General features: G+C 66.8%; 1 protein-coding gene across 2 annotated transcripts; it reads right to left on the minus strand.

The window, feature by feature from the left end:
* Nucleotides 1–5,022: 5,022 nt before the first annotated feature.
* PTCH2 (patched 2) lies at nt 5,023–19,001 on the minus strand. Of its 2 annotated transcripts, XM_059727738.1 has the most exons (24): nt 18,823–19,001; nt 18,552–18,726; nt 13,782–13,971; nt 13,233–13,302; nt 13,053–13,144; nt 12,578–12,773; nt 11,827–11,948; nt 11,470–11,617; nt 11,254–11,385; nt 11,020–11,175; nt 10,709–10,801; nt 10,499–10,624; nt 9,895–10,013; nt 9,531–9,810; nt 9,136–9,448; nt 8,912–9,054; nt 8,626–8,806; nt 8,127–8,410; nt 7,803–7,940; nt 7,567–7,709; nt 6,991–7,090; nt 6,521–6,745; nt 6,143–6,418; nt 5,023–5,921 (listed from the first exon to the last, which is right to left on the minus strand). In XM_059727738.1, the coding sequence occupies exons 1-23, from the start codon at nt 18,862–18,864 to the stop codon at nt 6,143–6,145; spliced, it is 3,744 nt and encodes a 1,247-aa protein (XP_059583721.1). In that variant the 5' UTR covers nt 18,865–19,001; the 3' UTR covers nt 5,023–5,921. The 2 variants fall into 2 exon arrangements, with proteins under 2 accessions (XP_059583721.1, XP_059583720.1); XM_059727737.1 differs by having other exon boundaries at nt 8,912–9,448.
* Nucleotides 19,002–19,281: the final 280 nt, after the last annotated feature.

Consider the following 19,281-nt stretch of genomic DNA (forward strand, 5'->3'; position numbering starts at 1 on the left):
GTTAAGAGGCTGTGACGTGGATGACTGCACAGTCCGGTGGGTGGCGAATTGGCTAGAGGGTCGCACCCAGAGAGTCGTGGTGGATGGGTCGGTCTCGACCTGGAAGGGTGTGGGCAGTGGGGTCCCGCAGGGCTCGGTCCTTGGACCGATACTCTTTAATGTCTTCATCAGTGACTTGGACGTGGGAGTGAAGTGTACTCTGTCCAAGTTTGCAGATGACACAAAGCTATGGGGAGAAGTGGACACGCCGGAGGGCAGGGAACAGCTGCAGGCAGACCTGGATAGGTTGGACAAGTGGGCAGAAAACAACAGGATGCAGTTCAACAAGGAGAAATGCAAAGTGCTGCACCTAGGGAGGAAAAATGTCCAGCACACCTACAGCCTAGGGAATGACCTGCTGGGTGGCACAGAGGTGGAAAGGGATCTGGGAGTCCTAGTGGACTCCAAGTTGAACATGAGCCGGCAGTGTGACGAAGCCATCAGAAAAGCTAACGGCACTTTATCGTGCATCAGCAGATGCATGACAAATAGGTCCAGGGAGGTGATACTTCCCCTCTATCGGGCGCTGGTCAGACCGCAGTTGGAGTACTGCGTGCAATTCTGGGCGCTGCAGTTCAAGAGGGATGCGGAGAACCTGGAGAGGGTCCAGAGAAGGGCAACTCATATGGTCAAGGGCCTGCAGACCAAGCCCTACGAGGAGAGACTAGAGAAACTGGACCTTTTCAGCCTCCGCAAGAGAAGGTTGAGAGGCGACCTAGTGGCCGCCTATAAGTTCATCACAGGGGCACAGAAGGGAATTGGTGAGGATTTATTCACCAAGGCGCCCCCGGGGGTTACAGGAAACAATGGCCACAAGCTAGCAGAGAGCAGATTTAGACTGGACATTAGGAAGAACTTCTTCACAGTTCGAGTGGCCAGGGTCTGGAACGGGCTCCCAAGGGAGGTGGTGCTCTCCCCTACCCTGGGGGTCTTCAAGAGGAGGTTAGAGGAGCATCTAGCTGGGGTCATCTAGACCCAGCACTCTTTCCTGCTTATGCAGGGGGTTGGACTCGATGATCTATTGAGGTCCCTTCCGACCCTAACATCTATGAATCTGTGAATCTGTGAACCTGGTGGCCTTCTATGACCAGGTCACAACATCCTTAGACGCAGGGGTAGCAGTGGACATAGTCTTCCTGAACTTCAGGAAGGCATTCGACACAGTTTCTCACCCCATTCTCATTCAAAAACTCGGGGACTGTGGTGTCGACACCTACAGTCAAATGGGTCGCTAACTGGCTGGAGGGCTGCACCCCCAAGAGTGGTGGTGGACGGGTCATTTTTGACCTGGAGGGCTGTGGGCAGCGGGGTCCCCCAGGGCTCGGTCTTCGGGCTCACACCGTTCAACATCTTCATCAGTGACTTGGACGAGGGGGTGGAAAGCACCCTGTTCGAATTCGCAGATGACACTAAGATGTGGGGGGAAGTGGGCACGCTAGAAGGGAGGAATAGGCTGCAATCGGACCTAGACAGGTCACAGGGGTGGGCAGATGAGAACAGGATGGGATTGAACACTGACAAGTGCAAGGTGCTGCACCTGGGGAGGAAGAGCCAGCAGCAGACCTACAGGCTGGGGAACTCCCTTCTCGTCAGCGCAGATGCAGAAAAGGATCTTGGAGTCATTATTGATGCCAAAATGAACATGGGCCGACAGCGTGGGGACGCAGTCAGGAAGGCCAACCGCACCTTGTCGTGCATCCACAGATACATCTCGAGCAGGTCCAGGGAGGTGATCCTCCCCCCTCTACGCGACACTGGTCAGGCCGCAGCTGGAGTACTGCGTCCAGTTCTGGGCGCTGCACTTCAGGAGGGATGTGGACAGCATGGAGAGGGTCCAGAGGAGGCCACCCGCATGATCCAGGGACAGCAGGGCAGGCCCTACGAGGAGAGGCTACAGGACCTGAACCCGTTCAGCCTCCACAAGAGAAGGCTGAGGGGGGATCTAGTGGCCTGTTACAAACTAGTCAGAGGGGACCAGCAGGCATTGGGGGAGTCCCTGTTCCCCCGAGCGCTACCAGGAGTGACTAGAAATACCGGTCACAAGCTGGCAGAGGGTAGATTCAGACTAGACATCAGGAGGCGCTACTTCACAGTCAGGGCGGCTAGGATCTGGAACCAGCTTCAGAGACGTGGTGCTGGCTCCGACCCTGGGGGGCTTTAAGAGGAAACCTCCTCTTAAATGAACACCTCACCGGAGTCGTTTGACCCCAGCACTCTTTCCTGCCGTGGCAGGGGGTCGGACTTGATGATCTGCTCAGGTCCCGTCCCACCCGACCAACTATGACACTGTGAAACGATGACAGCGGGCGATGTGCCGGGGAGGAGGGAGGAGGAAGAAGGGCTGCTGGCACGAGACAGCATCGCCCAGCCAGACGGGCTGGCACAGCACCCACGACTGGCGTGTCGCGAGCGAGGGCCACGCTCTGCTTCAGGGTGGGGACGACGGGCTGGGGGGGTCACCTTGGATGTCAGCAATTCACAGGCTTCTTCCCTGCTGCAGGTGCGAGGAGGCAGAAAGCAGGATGCGTTTGGGGAAGACGAGAGGAGGGAGATACAGGCCGATATCCAAGTGGGGACAGGGCTGGACCCAGGGTGCGCTGGGCTGTCGCACGCCTTTCTATTCCTTCTGAACGCTTCATTTCACAGGTGTGAACGACCCAAAATCATTTCCTCTGGTCCCACCGCGCCAGCTCTCCTTGCTCCTGCCTGTTTGCTGCTCCTAGTCACGTTGTGCCCATTTCGCAGCCCTGCAGACCGTCAGGGTTTGGCTTTGTTTTTCACTCGCAGCTAAAACCATCCCCTCAGGTGTGGAAATGTTCATTCAGGGGAATGGCAGCTCTGGGGTGGAAATCGCTGTCAGTGAAGCTCGGAGGAGCAGGCCAGAGGCTCAACAAGGCTTGATTTTGCTTTATGAATCGGAAAAAGAGACGTAAATTTACTGCTGGGAACGGCGAGATGACCGAGACGGCAGCTCTGGATTCCTGCCGCCAAGCGGCTATCGCATCCGTCAGATAGCAAAAACCACAGCAAATTCAAGCTGTTTCCAATAGATTTCTTTTTCTTCTGTCTTGAATGCTTCAGCTCCGGCCACCTACATTTTAGGGAGACACCGCGTGTCCTTGTGACGTACAGCGCAGCACGCGTCGGTCCCCAGTGATGATGCCTCCCACCAGCTGAACCCCCTTTTCTAAATCTACACTTTAAGGCAAATTAGCCCAAATGTAAGGCACACCCGTACTGTGCTTTAACTGTGGTGATGTTGAGCGTGCCTAAATTTGCAGGTATCAAATTTAGGAGCAAATAATTCAAGTGCATTCATGCAGGTGTAGACGTGTTAAAGCACATTAACGTGGGCTGGACACAAGTAGGGGAAGGGACGGTGCCTCTCTACTTGGCGCTGGTCAGGCCTCATCTGGACACCGGGTGCAGCTCTGGGCTCCACATTTTACAAGCAACGTGGAGAAGTGAGAGAGGGTCCGGGGTGGGCAAGGAAGATGCTCAAGGGCTTGGCAGGCAAGGCAGGCGAGAGAGGCCGGCGGAGCCGGGCACGTCCGGCTTGCAGAAAAGGTGCCAAGAGCGACGCGAGAGCCTTTCTTGCACAGCCGTGGAGGAGCGGGCGAGCTCCTCTTCTCTCGCTGCACGGAGCAGGGCACGGACCAGCGCCTTGAAGTTGCAGCAAAGCAGGTTTAGGTTGGAGCTCAGGAAACACGTCCTCACTGTCGGAGCAGGGAGCCCGTGGGGGAGACGCCGGGGAAGGGGGGGCTGTCCACCGCTGGAGGGGTTCAGGAGAGCTCGGGCGGGCGCTGGGCTGGACGGGCCCTCCCGAGCCCCCTGCTCCAAATCAGCCCAGACGAACGTCAGTCCAAGCTGCACCGACTCACGGCACCGTGGGGTCGCATCCAGTCCTCCCCTGCCTGAGGAGGTTCAGCCCCGTCCAAACCAGCCCAGACTGGGGTTGGGGTTGGGGCTGGGGCTGTGCCCATGCTCCTGCATGAGACCCCCATGGGCAGGGCCCCGGCTGCAGCCAGAGGGGAGGTCGGCAGGGGGCAGCATCTGCCCGCGGATGGGTGCAAGGGGCAGGGTGTCGGGGTCGTGCCCCCAGGGCCTGGCTCAGGGCAGGTTGATGATTTTGGGGGGCGAAGGGAGGGGGGGGGGTCTTTCTTTTGGAGCAGAGCAGCAATGGCAGGGGGCCGGGCCGCGAGCAAGCGAGGGGCACCCACAGCTCTAGATATAGGGGTGTTGGGGGGCAACGACTGGGACCTCGGGTCAGTTTGGAGAGGGGGGCTGGGGGCAGTCTCGGGCTCCAGGAGTCAGGGCCCTGCTGCCCCGGGAGGAGCACCCTCCGCCCCTGCAAGGGTCCCTCCCCCCCAGGTCTGCCCCCCAACACGGTACCCCCCGGGCAGGGCGCTGGCATGGCCGCCCAGGCACGTGCCCCCTGCCGCTCCCCGCAGCACAGCCCCCCAGTGCCCCGGGGGCAGCTGCCAGCCTGTCCTTTGACCCACCCTGCTCCCCCCGCCTGTGGGGTCCCCCCCGCCATGCTAGGGCTGTTGCCCCCCCCCGATCTTTGGAGGTGTTGGCCCGCAGCGCTGTGTGTCCCCCGGGCCTCGCAGATCACACATGCATGCACACACCCATGTGCACACGCACCCACGTATATGCTCACACACTTACATGCTTTCTCTCACACACACACACACACACACACACACGTTCAGACACTCTCACACACTTATGCACTTGCATGCTTTTACCTACATGCTCAGACACACATGCTCTTTCTTACACATACACACATGCTTACTCACACACATACACGCTTAAATGCTCTTACACACACACGCTTTCTCACATGCACACGCACTCATATGCTCTCACACACACATACACGCGCTCACGTTTCTGCCTCACACACACACACACACACACACACACACACACACACACACACGTGCGCACACACGTGCCAGGCGGCGGCGCGGGGCGTAGATAGAATATCGCTTTATTCCCGTGCGCGGGGCCGGCCCGGGCTGGGGCTCGGCGCGACACGACCTACAAAAATAGACTCTGCTCTGTGATATAAATAATTTACCTGCCCCCCCCCGCCCCCACCATGGAGACCCGGCAGGACCAGGGGGCACTGGCAGCGGGGCAGGGGGGCCCCATGACCGCTTGCACCCTGGGCACGGCTGGGGCTGGGCCATGGGGGTGGCTGGGGGTGGCTGCTGGTGCCCCCCTTGCCCCTGAGCTTTGCGGGTGCCCTCGCCCCCCCAGCAGGGGCGCCAGCAGGCAATTGGGGAGCAGGGGGGGGGCGGGGGGCAGGAATTAAAGTGCTGGTGATGGAGGTGAAGCGGGCACTGTTTGCCCTCCGGCTCCAGGATCGGGGCCCGTGCGGGGAGGGGGCTGCAGCAGGACCGAGCGCTGCCATTTCCCCCCAGGAGGGGAGCAGGGGGGCAGTAACCCCCCCCCCCCCGGGCACCCCAACCCAGCAGCCCCCCCTTGCATAGGAACTGGTGCCTGCAGGGCTGGGCTCTGCCCCAACCCCCCGGGGTCTCCAGGGCAGGGGCAGCGCGGGGAGAATAATAATAATAATATTAAGGGAATAGCAGCATGTCGTGGGGGCGCTGGCACCCCCCACCCCACTGGGCACCCCCGGCCCTGCCCACGGCTCCTGGCGCCCACAGTCCCCGGCCCAGCCAGTGGGACGCCAGGGCACAGCCTGGCACACGTGGCACATCATGGCTTGCCACGCCACGCCACGCCAACATGGCACATCATGACACAGCATGTCACGTCCTGGCACAGCAAATGTGGCACATCGTAGTGTGCTGCACCACGTCACACCATGGCACGTCTTCAGGGGCCTCCTGGTCCCGTGGGGCAGCCTGCAATGACACGGGGCAGCAGGTCAGAGCAGGCCCCACCCGCAGCTGCACTCTCCGCCTTACTCCCACCAGGCGTGGGCAGGCACGTGTGTGTTCACACGTGTGCCCGTGGCATCAGGCCCTGCAAACACACCACGGGGCACCTCTGCTGGGCTCCCCCCCAATAGCCCAGGGCTGCTGTCCCTGGTGCCCCCTGCTGTGGGCATGACATGTGACCCCACCTAGCGGCACGTGGCAGTGGCATGGCACCCGTGGTGGGTGCGCTGGGCGCCGGGCACGTCCTCGTGGCCATCGGACTCGCTGTCCTCAAAGGCGGCGTGGGCGTAGCCGCGGGCAGCACCGGGCAGGCCGGGGTGCAGTGCCAACGTCACCGAGGCCGTGGCCGTCACCGTGGCGTAGGTGGGCGGTGGGGGTGTGGGGCGGGCGCGGGGCGGCCGGTCTCCGGTCGTGGACTCCTGTCCCAGGGGCTCCGGCCCCACCTCGAAGGCTTTCACCACCTGCAAGACAGAGGGGGCATGAGGCAGCTGGCCCTGCTGCTCTGCCCGCCCCAGGGCACCCAGGCATCCGGTCCCCCTGCCCCGGGGCACAGCCACACTCACGGTGATGCAGGGAAAGCGGGGGTCCTTGCCGGCCTGGAGCAGGATGCAGGCCTGGGCACTGCCGGAGGGGTCCTCGTCACCAGGCCCCATGGCTGGGGGGGTCTCGGGGGCCGTGTCAGGGCCGTGCCAGGCTGGCGGGCGCCCCACATAGAAGCCGTGGTGGGCGATGGGCGGCGGGAGGGGCTCTGGTGACGGCAGGCGGCTGCTGTTGTCCACTGGCGGGACCTGGAGCCGGAGCCGGTGGGGAGGGCGGGTTAGATGGGGCAGGGCACCATGACACCCCTCTGAGGTGCCCCCAGGGCAGCTGAGCCCGGCATTCACTCTGAAGCCTACTGATGGCCGCAGAGACAGAGTCCCACTCCCGCTGCTTGACGTCTCCCGCAGCCGCTGCCAGTGCAGCACACATGACCGCAGGAGTCCGGCGCCCCCCTCCCCTGCCCCGCCCCCCTCCAAGGGGGCGCGGCTCGTACCTCGGCGGGGGGCCCGATGACCGAGAGCAGGACGGGCAGGAGCACCAGCCCGTTGAGGAGCCCCAGCACGGTGAGGACAGACAGCACGGAGAAGAAGTACCTGCCGGGGGGCGGTGCAGGTGAGCGGGGGCCACCCCTGCCCCCCATCCCTCCAGCATCCCAGAGTGCTTTGCAACAGGGGATGAAGCCAAGCCTCAAGATGCAAAGCAGGAGGAGAAGCCAGCTGCATCTGTCCCAAAGGCGTCTGGGAAGGTGGGGCCAGTCCAGACCCTACCTGCCTTGCCCCAGAGGCCTCTGGGAAGGTGGGGGACCAACTTGGAGACCCTGCCCCAAAAGCTTCTGGGAAGGTTGAGGGGCTGAGGTTACTTCCCCAACCCCAAAGGCCTCTGGGAAGACAGGGGCCAGCCTGGAGTCCCCCCCGCCCCGCCTTTGCCCCAAAGGCTTCTGGGAAGGTAGGGGCCAGCCTGGACCCCCCTGTCCTCTGCCCCAAAGGTCTGTGGGAAGGCAAAAGGCAGCCCGGCCCCGCCCCGCCCCATTGCCCCGAAGGCCTGTGGGAAGACAGGGCATGGCGCTCACCTCATGATGAAGTCGAACTCAGAGCCGGCGAGCATGAGGACACCGAGCAGGGTGGAGATGCCGCCGTCCAGCACGGGTGCGAAGACGTGCTCCAGCGCCAGCGCCGAGCGCCGGTCCCGGCTACCCACGGCCGTCAGGAAGCCCTGGGATACGGTGCAGCGTCAGCCCGGTCCAGCTGGCACCTGGGGTCCAGCACGGGTACTGGGGGGAGGGGGCGCTGGCCTGGGGACACTCACCAGTGCGACGTGGACGGTGAACTCGACGCCGATGCCCACGGAGGCGATGAGGATGACGACAGGCACGGCGCTCAGCTTGATGCCCATCAGCCCCATCAGCCCAAAGAGCTCCACTGTCATCATGGCCAGCACCAGCACCTGCCACCATGTGCTGGGTCAGGGGGTCCGCTGGGCACGCACCCCCCGACGCCCATGCCTGCCATGGCCCCCCACCATCTCCCTGCACCCCGGGGCTGCCCCCGTTGGATGCCCCTATGGACATATAGACCCTCCCCAGCACCCGGGAGACATACAGCCGAGGCCCGTTGTATAGCCAAAACTCACGATGACGCCGGCCGTCCAGGGGTTGAGCAGCAGCAGGGCGCACACCAGGAAGGTGCAGGCCAGCGCGATGCTGAGCGCCAGCAGCAGCCAGCGCCGCAGGCCCAGGTACTGCTCCCAGAAGAGGAAGGGGTCGCCGCTGGGGTAGCTGCGCACGCCATGGCGCCGCGCCGCTTCCTCACACACGGCCCGCACGCCTTCGATGGCCTCCACGAAGTCGGCCGTGTGCCGCAGCCCGCTCAGGTAGAAGGGCACCTGCGCGAACTCCAGGGGCTGCGCTGCTGGGACTGCAGGGGCACGGGGCGGGGGTCAGGCCGGGCCGGACCTGGCCCGTCCTCTTTGGCCACAGCCAGGTGTAGGCCCCTGATGCAGGCGTGGCAGGCAAGGCAGGAGGTTGGTGGGCTATGGGTCAGGAGTGAGGGGCACTGGCTGGGCTGGGGGCTGTGGGTGGGGAGTGAGGGGCCCCAGCGGGATGGAGGATGGGGTGGCACAGGGCACTTACTGCGCAGGTTCTCGCCGGTGGCATCGTACTTGTCGTGCACCCACTCGGGCGGAGGCGGGTAGAAGTTGGCCTGCGAGGCTGCCAGCCCCAGCGGGTCGTTGCTGGCCCAGACCGTCAGGCTGATGTAGAAGGTGTCGGGCGGTACCAGCCCATCCACGTCCACCAGGCGCCGTGTTGTCAGCTGTGGGCACCGGCCCTGTCACCATTTGCCCCTGGCCCCGCCCTCAGCCCCGCCCCTATGGCTCCGCCCAAGCCCCACCCCCCATGGCTCTGCTTCCAGCCCCACCTGGTCGTAGTCGAGGGGTTGCTGCGGGTTGCCCGTCTGGATGAGCAGCTTGTACGCCAGCGCACCGTCCTCTGAGCCGTTGCGGTAGCTGTCGCGGGTGATGCGCCCGGACGCCCACTCCCGGTCGAAGGCAACCTGGAGCCCTAGGGAGGGGGAATACAGTGGGGCATGAACGCAGGTGACCGGGGCCCCCCCGCCATGCACCACCCCGCGGCCCCGCTCACCCCGCAGCCAGTCCTGGAAGTAGTGCAGCCACATGCGCGGCAGCTGGCGGTCAGGCCCTCGCACCACGTGGCGCAGGGAGCCCAGGGCACGGTGCAGACCCAGCAGCGCGGCCTGGGCGTCGGGGTAGTGGAAGCCGCCGGTGGTGACCACGAAGGCATGGTAGGAGGAGAAGTAGCGGGCTTGCGCCGCCAGGAAGGCGTGGGCGGCCGTGCCCCGTGGCACCACGTCTGTCAGCGCCAGCCCGTCCCGCACCTGCGTCGCGCCGTACAGGCTCAGCCCCAGCAGCCCCACGAACAGCAGCGCCACCACGCCCTGCAAGGGGGGCGGTCAGGCCACGGACATCCCCAGACCCAGGAGCCTTGCAACCGGGGCACCGGGGGCCCCCCGCCCGTACCTTGCTTTGCGCCCGCAGCAGCAGTGGTGCATACTTGCGGCGGGCAAAGTGGGCCAGGTCCCAGCGGCAGGCTGGCAGGGGCAGGCAGGCGGGCGCCCCCGTGGCCTCGTCCAGCTGGGCCAGCAGGTCGCGGGTGGAGCTGGCGGGCGTGGGCGGCAGGACTGTGACCACGTGCTGCCCCGTGGTGTCGCACCGGGCCAGGGCTTGCACCGGGCCCCCCGTGGCTGGCGCCCCACCTAGCTCCTGTGGTGGCAGCTGGAGGACGCGTGAGGCGCAGGGGCTGTGGGAGGGAGGCCGGGGTGAGCGTGGCCCCCGGGTGCCGTGGCCGCCTCCTTGTCCCGGCCGGCCCCCCACCCGTGGGCACCTGGCAAAGCAGCAGAGCACGTCGAGCCGGCGGTGCCGGCGTCGGTGCAGGTCGAGGCTGAGCACGGCCGGGAAGACGAGCAGCACCATGGCGAAGTTGGATGCCACGACCACGGCTGCCTGTGAGGGACACGTGTGAGGCTGATGGTACCAAGGGGCAGGTGCCCCCGGCTCAGTGAGGAAGGCACTGCCCAACCCCCACCAGCCTCCAGGCCCCACGGCAACCCTAGGGACATAAGGAATGACGGGAGGTGGGGAGAGGGGTGTGGGGGCCTGACCTTGGGGTCAGGGATCCTATCTGGAGGGAGAAGGCACCTCAGGTGGGGAACTGGGGTCAGGGAGAAGGCGCAGGGCAGGACTGGGGTTGGGGGTCAGAGGTCAGGGATGGTACCTGGAGGGAGAAGGTGTGCAGGGGAGGGTGGGGATGGGGTCAGGTGTTGCATTTGCAGGAAGAAGGCTTACAGGGCAGGGTCAGGGGTCAGGGGTCGTAGCAGCAGGGAGAAGAGGCTCAGGGTAGGGAGGGAGCCCAGGGTTGGGGGTCAGGGGTTGCACAAGCAGGGAGAAGGGAAGCAGGCGGGGATGGGCTCAGGGCTCAGGGGTCGTACCTGCAGGGAGAAGGCGCGCAGGGCGGGGATGGGCACCAGGGCGGCCATGAGGAAGGCGATCATGTTGCTGAGGGATGTCAGGGCCACGCTGGTGCCCGTGCGCCGCAGGCACTCGCCCGTCCGCTCCTGGGGGCACAGCGGGGGGGTCACGGTGGGGTGGGGGGGTCCGGGCAGCTCGCCCCCTCCCACCCGCCGGCACGGGGGTCTCACCTTGAAGGGGACGTGAGGACCGGCCTCGGGGAAGGCATGCGCCAGCAGGAACATGTCATCCACACCGATGCCCAGCGCCAGGAAGGGCAGCACCTGCCACGACCCAGGGTTCAGCACCCAAAATGTGGCCCCCAAGAGGGTGCCCAGCCATGCACCCCTCCAAGCACTGCCCTAAACCCACCCTGCTTAGCATAAGAGACAGCCCGCCTCCTCGTCCCATTGAGCCACCACGCCAAGTGCCCAAAGCCACGCCATGGAGCAAAGGATTGTGGGAAGTGCCACGCTGGGCTGCCCCCCCGCCCCCCCTGTACCTGTGTGGTGGCCGCGTTGAAGGCGATGCCGAGCAAGGAGCAGAGCCCGAGTCCGGAGGCCACGGACAGGGCCACGAGCAGGACGCCGGCCAGGCCCACGGCGCCCTGCGACTTGGCGCAGTCCCAGCGCAGCATGGTCACGCAGGCGTAGGCCAGCTGCGGGCAGAGCAGGCAGGGTGAGCCGCGGGCGAGCGGCCGGGGCAGGGGGTGGCCGGGAGGGTGGGGGGTCCGTACCATGAGGAGGTAGCCGCCGGCCACGCGCACGGCGCTGACGTCGGAGAAGGACTTCATGATGTCACTCAGCGTGGCGCTGGAGAAGGCATGGACCACCTGCGAGCTGTTCCCCGGGACCGCGGCCTGTGCCACCTGCCGGGCACGGTGCCCATGAGCCCCGACACGGCCCCTGCCCCCCCGGGAGCCCACGCCCGAGCCCCGCCCTTGGCCCCGCACCTCCACGAAGGCCCGCTGCCAGGCCTCCAGGATGGCGCCCGCCTTCTCCTCGCTCCAGTTGAGGTCGTGGATCTCGTAGTCGTCCTTGAAGTGCTCGTACAGCTGCCGCGGGCTCATCAGCAGGAACATGCTCTGCAGGGCCTCGGCGCTGCGGGGGGCACCCGGTCAGGCTGCCCCCCAGCCCCGCCGGGCAAGACCCAGGAGTCCGGCTCCTGCCCTGTCCTGCTCCCCTTGCAAAGCCGGGAGGGAACCCAGGAGTCCTGCCCCGGTCCTGAGCCCCCGCTGCCCCCCACTTCCTCTGCCCACGGGGGACACGTGCAGCGCCGGGCGCAGGCCCCAGCCCCGTGCCGCGCTCACCTCTGCAGCCGGCCCTGCGGGTCCCTGGCGGCGCCGCCCAGGATCAGCTCCTCGTGCCACCGCATGAACTTGCGGGAGAAGCCATGGCAGCCGCCGGCCAGCTCAGCCGCCACGTTGGGGCTCTGCGGGGACAGCGGGCGTCAACGGGGGCGGCTGCAGCTGCGGCTGGACCCGGGGGCGGTGGCAGGGGGCTCCACTGCCCATGCCCACGCCCAGCTCCGATGGGTGGAAAGGGGACACACGCACGCAAGCCCACGCAAATACACCCACAAGTGCATGCACACCTGTGCACATGTGCTCACACCCTCACACGTGTGTGAGGTTGGACCCGGAGTGACCACGATACGGGTATGTACACCCACACATTCACACACGTGTGCACACCCACACATACACCTCGCGGACATGCATGCTCAGACACGTTCACGCATACACACACATACACCCTGACACATGCACACCTCCACCTGTGCACATGCATACACACCTCTCCCACACACAGGCACACCCCCCTCACATATGCATACCCTGACATGTGTGCACACCCTTCAGACATGCATGTACACCACACACACATGTGCTACATCCACTGTCACAGATGCACACACCCCACCCCCACCCCACCACCTTGCATATGCACACACCCCTCTCACATGCAGGTGCACGCACCTCCACACACACACCTGCCCTCCCACGTGCACCCCCACCTGCCCACCGACACTGCCCGAGCCGTGGCCCGGGGCCAGCCCACCTGCTGGGTGCGGCGGTTGGGGGCGCTGGGCGGGCACTGGGGGTCGGTGGGCTGCAAGCAGGGCCGCCCCATGTAGGCCTGCCCCACCTCCGCCTTGTCCAGCAGCTCCCGGAAGCCCTCGAGCGGCGTGAACTGCCCCAGCTCCTCCATCAGCTGCCGCGGGTCCAGGTTGCTCCAGCGGATGTTGGGGCGGCCCCTGCGGGCTCCGGGGCATCAGTGGGGGCCCTGCTCCTTGCCGCCCCCGGCCCCCACAGGCCCACACCCCCACTGAGCCAGGTCCAAGTTTCCCCTGGGGCCCTGACCCCGAGGGAGGGGAGCTGCTGGGCCCCTTCTGCAGATGGGAAAACTGAGGCACAAAGTCCTTCCATGCCCCCCAAAGGGCTGGGGGATGATGCCTAGCAGTGACCCCGGTCTGGGAGGGCTGTGACCCCCCCGATGGCCGAGCCCGCCCCCGCCGCGCCCGCCGGGCACTCACGGGAGGTAGGCGGAGCCCCCCTGCAGCTTGGCGCCTTCCCAGAAGCAGTCAAGGGGCGTCAGGATCATGCACGGGAAGAGTTTTTCGATCATCTGTGGGTGGCACCGGGGGATGGCGATGAGCCGCGGGGCAACGTCACCCCTGCCCCCCCGCCCCGCCCCGCCCCGCCCCGAGCCTCACCCGCTCGATCATGCCGTTCTCGATGACAGGGACGCCCGACTTGTAGCAGAGCTTGTTCAGGTCCCACGACCTGGGGAGAGAGCGGGGCCGGGCCGGGGTCAGGGGTCAGGGGGCAGCTCAGTCCAGGAAGCCCCTGCAGGGGAGAGGGGGCGGGGCAAAAGCACCAGGGGCGGAGCCATGGCAGGGCATGACGCAAGAAGGGCAGAGCCTGGGTAGGGTGTGGTGTGAGGGGGCAGAGCCATGGTAGGGTGTGGTGTTAGGGGGCTGGCCCATGGCAGGGTGTGGTGCGAAGGGGCAAAGCCATGGCAGGGTGTGCTGTTAGGGGGCGGAGCCATAGCAGGGTGTGGTTTGAGGGGCGGAGCCATGGCAGGTGCAGTGCAAGGGGGCGGGGCATCAGGCCCATGGCATTAGGGGCGGAGCATCTGCAGTGTCACACCCAGAGGGTGCAGGGCAGGGGGAACATAGGGCTCTAGAGTGTGGGTGTGGCTTTGAGGCTGGGCCTGGGGATGGGCGGGGCCTGGCAGGCTCCACCCCCGGTGCCCGACTTACTTGCCATAGAGCGAGACGCGGACCTTGCTGGCGGCCAGCGTGGCGCGGAGGTGCAGGCGCAGCGCGTCGGGCGTGAGCAGGTTGGCGCCAGCCGGGCGTGCCGTCTGGATCAGCATCTGTGCCGTGTACACCGCCTCCTCGCCCAGCTTCTCCCGCGTGTAGCGCAGCTCCTGGCTCACGCGGCTGCCGGCTGCGGGCACAGCGCTGCCCTCAGTGCCTGCCCGGGCCGGGACACTCCCGGTGCCCCCGCGCAGGCCCCGACGGGCACGCACACCTAGATACAGACACTTGCACACACACATAGATACGGATGCCTGCACACATGGGCACAGATACTCGCGTGCACATGCATCCACATGTAGATACAGATGCTCACGCACATGTGCACGCAGAGATGCATGCACTCATAGATACACATGCCCACATATGCACATGGATACAGGCATCCACATGCATGCACACACAGATACAGGCTTGCACACATGGGCACACGACTGCTTCCACGTCATCCCAGCAGCCTGCAGAGACCTCCTCCACCCCCCCACCCCCCCACTCCATCCTTTCCCCGCCGTCCCCGGTCAGAGCCACCGGCAGGACGTTTCGAGCAGCCCTAGTGCCTGGGGCCGAGAAAGGAGCAAGACACGGGCACCGGTGGCAGAGCTGGGGGGGTGCGGGATCCCGGTGGCCATTCCCAGCCCTGTCCGGCGGTGTGTGCTTCCTGCCTCCCCCCAGCAGCCCCCGCCCAGTCCAACTCCCGCTGCTCGGGCACCACGAAGCCTTGCCTGCAGTATTGCCCAGCAGCTTTTGCACTGGCTGCACAGGGCGCCAGAAGCCAGCCCTGGAGACGCTACAGCCCTGCGAGCAGCAGAGCTCCCGGAGAGCCCTGTTTGAAGGGCTGTGCCCCCGATCCAGTCCCCCCAGCCCTGGGGCATCACGACCCCCCACATCAGCCCCCAGGCAGCCGCCTCGCTGCCCCTGGCTCCAGGGCAGCCCCATGTCCCAGCTGTCTCCCCGCATCCCGGCCCTGTGCGGCTCGGGGAAAAGCCCCTTCCCCCTTTAGGACAATGCCTGGGGCTGGTGCACCTCTTGCCCCACTGCCTTGGGCACCCCCATAGAGCAGGGTGGGGGGGTAAGGGACTCTACCAAGGACACACAGGGGAGTCGGTGGCACAACAAGGACACAAATCCAGGAGCCGGTGGCTTTCTGGGGCAGGCAACGTGGCTCCCCCCGGCACAGGGGACACAGAGATCTCTTGCTGAGGCTGCTCGAGTCCCTGCGGGGACTGGAGGTGGCCTGACCACGGGGGCAGCCCTCGTGACTCAGCGTGGTCTCTCCCTCCTGCCCCCCGCGGCGGTGCCTTGGCTACAACAGGGCTGGTAGGGCCCAGCTGCAAGGGGAAACCCCCACAGTTTGGTGCAGTAGGGACCCCCTGAGAGGGGCAGCCCCCCGCACTGGGAGCTCCCAACCTACCCAGCGCAGAGCCAGAGGAGAAATTGAGGCCATGAAGGCAAAGGGAGGTGGCCGAGGCTGCCCAGCTGGGCAGTGGCAGAGCCAGGAGCGGCTCCTAGGGCAGCACTCTGACCCCTGGACAGGATGACCTAGGTCCAGCCGTGGCACGGGGCCTGCTTATAGTGATCAGGGCCGTGTCACCGCTCTGCCACTGCCAGCCTGCACAGCCCTGGGCACGTCCTTGGACCCTGCATCCCAGGGGGGAAGCTCTGTGGGCTGGTTGTGCAGCTCCTAGCACGATTGAGCCTGATCCCTAGTGCTTGCATGAGCTCGGGTCCTGGGGGCTGTAGGACAGGCAGGCTGGGGACGGGCAAGCAGGCAGGGCTGAACGGGGCGGGAAGGGCCGAGCTGGGTCCTTCTGCCCCCCTGGGCAGCCGGCTCCGGCCCCCACCAGGCTGCTCCAGGCCCCGGGAGGGATCCAGGAGAGGGGAACCAGTGGGGGCTTCCCCCCGGCCACCCAGACACCATGGAGCTGGGAACTGGGCCGGGGTGGGGGCCGGGCAGCCGGAGCTGGAGCAGGCAGGGAGTAGGCATGTGTGCATGCGTGTGCATACACACACACACATGCACGTGTGCCTGCCTGGCCTTTGCCGCCCACTCCCAGGCCAGCTGTTCAGCTGTTGGGGTTCAATCCACTGCCGCTGGAGGAGCATGGCTGGGGGGGGCATGAAGACACGCAGCCCCCCCCCCCGGCTCGCACACACGCATGCACACGTGCTCCGCCAGCATCCCTGGGCTGCACACAAGCCCGGGCCACCGTCAGTGTTGTGGGACGGATTAGCGGATTAGGCAGCACTGAAAGGCCCCATGCTGGCGCGGAGGAAGCCCGGCCCGGGGCCGGCGCGGGGGGGACCTGCACCCCCACTCCCACTCCCCCCACAGGCCGAACCCCGGGTGCCTCTCCCAGCCACCACGGCGCCCCTGTCTCCTCTGCCCCGGCACACACGGGTGACCGACCGGGGACACCAGGCCCTCGCCCCCGACCTGTGTTCAGACCCCAGGCCTTCACGACCGGGTCCCCCAGCACCGGGGGTCTCTGCCCAGCTGCGGGGGGCTGGAAAGCTCCCAGCACCCTGTACCATGGACCCCCCCAAAAAGAGGGGGGAAACTGTTCAAGTTGGGGTCTACTCAGGGCTCTGCAGCATCCCGGCACTGGCCATTTCCATATGCATGGGGCCGCGGACTAACGATGCTAATCACGCTCCGCCGGCCGCGGTGACAAATGGCTGCGGGAGGCGCTGCGCTGCCTGCTAATGCGCCGTGCTGGGTGGCGGGAGCCCGCGGCCCCCCCGTGCGAATGCCGAGGGTTTTCCACCCTGCTGCCTTCATTCAGGCCCGGGGGAGTTTCTGGACTGGGCCCACGTCTCCTACCCAGGGTGGGGGGATGACAAGGGCTCGTCTCAGCTCCTTGCGATGCAAAGCCAAAGGCGGGTGCAGGAACCAGCGTCGCTGGCAGAGCCTGCCCGTCCCTTGCTCTGTCCCTTGGCGAGACTCCGGGAAAGGCCCAGGAGAGAGGCATCCAGCCCGGCCTGGGGAAAACCAGCCCCCACGCGCCCGGGAAAGCCCCTCCATGCGGCGCATCCCCTGGCACGGCCCTTCCCACCCGCACGCCCCGGTGGCACCGGTGCCGTCTCCTGGCTCCCGGCCTGGTGGGGGCCCAGCAGTGCCTGTCGCTGGGACCCCCCAGCCCGGCTGCAGCCCCGCTCTGTGCCCCGCCGTCCCAGGTCCCTGCAGGGGCAACTCCAGGCTCGGAGGCCGCTCCAGTTAGCAATTCATGCGGCTTCCCTTTGAACCCTGCTGGGTGCTATAAATCATCGGGGAGGGGAGCTCTGCTCCCCCCAGGGCTCACGCCCCGTTCCGGGACCCCACAGCAGCTGCCTGGAGCTCGCCACGGCGCAGAGGGACTGGCCTCAGTGCCCAACGCGGGCACCCAGCACATGCCCTGGGGGCAGCTCCCAGCAGAGCCTGGCGGGCAGGGGCAAGACCCAGGAGGGGGGCAACAGGGCTCCCTGGGCAGGGGCAGGACGGAGCCGAGTCCTGCAAGCTCATCTCGTGCCGCAGCCTCGTGCAGCTCCTGGGCCACCCCCAGCGCCGCTGGTGCTGTCTGAGCTGGCCCGGGCCAGACTCCTCCCAGCTGCCGCCCAAGCACCTGGAAATCCCCGGCCGCAAAGTGAGGGGCCCTGACCTGGTCCTACCCGGCCCATCCCCCAGGGCCCCATCCAGAGCCAGCGTGGTGCTCAGTACCCAGGGCAGCCCTGCCTGGCCGTGCTAGGCCCAAGCACCCTGCCAGCGTCGGCCCAGATGGAGCTGGCAGGACAGGGAAACTGAGGCACAAACCTCAGGCAGGATCCAGCACCTTGGACCGGGCAGCGCAGCGCAGCCCCCGCCTCCCCCGGCCCCTGCACGCCTGCCCCCTTTCTGCAGGGAAGGAATCTCAGTGCCCGCAAGGCAGTGGAAACACTCATGCACACACACACGTGTGCACACACACATGTACACACACGCTGCTTCTTGGCCCACACCCTCCTCCTGCCGACCCCAGCGGGAAGGTCCTCGCTGACCCCAAAGCAAAGGGCCACGGCCGGGACGGGCCTGACCGGGATTCCCAGAGGACTGCGGCAGGAAGGGGTGCATATGCATGTGTGTGCATGAGTGTGCAAGGGCACACCACTCCTTTCCACCCGGGATGAGTCTCCCTCTGGCTGCCCTGAGTCCGGGTGCCAGGAGAGGAGAGAAGGGGTCACAAGTGAGGCCTCCAGCCTGTGCCCAGGGCCCGGGCACGTCCCAGCGGCGCGGGGCAACAGGTGGGCCCCGGTCCCAGGCTGTCAGCAGGGGAAGGGGGGCAGCCGGGCCAGGCCGGGGGTGGGAGAGGAAAGCTCCTTCTATTGTTGAACCCCGTCCAAGAGGCGTCCGGGACCACACACGCAGCCGGGCGGGGGGAGCTGGGAGCTGGCTGACGCGCGGCAGGCAGCAACATCTGCTCCTGGAAGGCACCCAGCACGGTCGCACACACAGCCGGGGTGCAAAGCCCCCCCGGCCCGTGGGGAGACGGGGCCACGGGTCACACTGCGGGCTCCGGCCCGTGGGCCGTGGCCGGCTACTTTGGCACCCTGGGCCTGGCAGGCAGCTGGTGTGCTGTGCTGTGCTGGGCACGCGTGTGCAGGCTCGGCAGGGGTGCACGTGCGTGCCCACGCCGTGCCCCACCTGGTGTCGCCCAGCTGGGTGCGGCGCGGCGTGCCACGCGTGCTGGTGGCTCCTACCTTCCACCCAGAGCTGCTCGATGTCGGTCTCGATGGAGGCGACGCGCAGCCCCATGGCCAGCGCCCCGAAGAGCAGCAGCCCCACGAAGAGCACCTTGCCGCAGTGCCGCTGCACCCCGCAGCCCAGCGCGAAGAGCAGCGCCTGCAGCCGGGCCCGGTGCCCCGCGGCCCTGCCCTGCGGAGAGGGGCAGCGTCAGCCGGCTCCCGGCGCCCCCCGGCCCGTCCCCGGCCCGTCCCCGTCCCCGTCCCCCCGCCGGAGCTGCGGGCTCACCTGGCGGGGCCGGGGCCGGGGCCGGGGCCGGTGCGCAGCCATGGCCCGGGGGCAGGGGCAGGGGCAGGGGCAGGGGCAGCGCCCGCCGCGCTCCCAGCTCCGCTCCCGGCCGCGCCGCCCGCCGCGTCTGCGGCCGCCCGGGCCCGGCAGCCGGGGAAGGGGCTGGAGGGGCCGGGCCGGGCCGGGCCGGGGGGGAAGCGCCGCCGCTGCCATTGGCTCGGGAAGCGGCAAATGACTCCGCAGCATCCCCCGCCACGGGCTGCTAAGCAACCGGACCACCCAGGCAGCCCGCCCCGCCCCGCCCCGCCCCGCCCGGGACCGGCCCCCGGCCGCGCTGCGCTCCAGCCCGCGGCCGCACGGAGCAGCCGCGCCCGGCCCGCGCTCCGCGCACGCTGCGGCGCCGCTCGGCCAGCTCTTTTCCAACTCTTGGCTGCCGAGACCCTGAGCCAGCCTGGCGGG

This window comes from Alligator mississippiensis, chromosome 5 (genome assembly GCF_030867095.1).
Source record: "Alligator mississippiensis isolate rAllMis1 chromosome 5, rAllMis1, whole genome shotgun sequence".
Lineage (NCBI taxonomy): Eukaryota > Metazoa > Chordata > Crocodylia > Alligatoridae > Alligator > Alligator mississippiensis.

What these genes read in the sequence shown, in the direction of transcription:
- PTCH2 (XM_059727737.1), bottom strand. Translation starts at nt 18,864, where the DNA reads ATGGCTGCGCACCGGCCCCGGCCCCGGCCCCGGCCCCGCCAG. An exon ending in CCCGGCCCCGGCCCCGCCAG is followed by an intron (nt 18,727 to 18,822) that starts GTGAGCCCGCAG and finishes CCCTCTCCGCAG; the next exon opens with GGCAGGGCCGCGGGGCACCG. An exon ending in CCGCAGGGCCGGCTGCAGAG is followed by an intron (nt 11,618 to 11,826) that starts GTGAGCGCGGCA and finishes TGCCCCCCGCAG; the next exon opens with CGCCGAGGCCCTGCAGAGCA.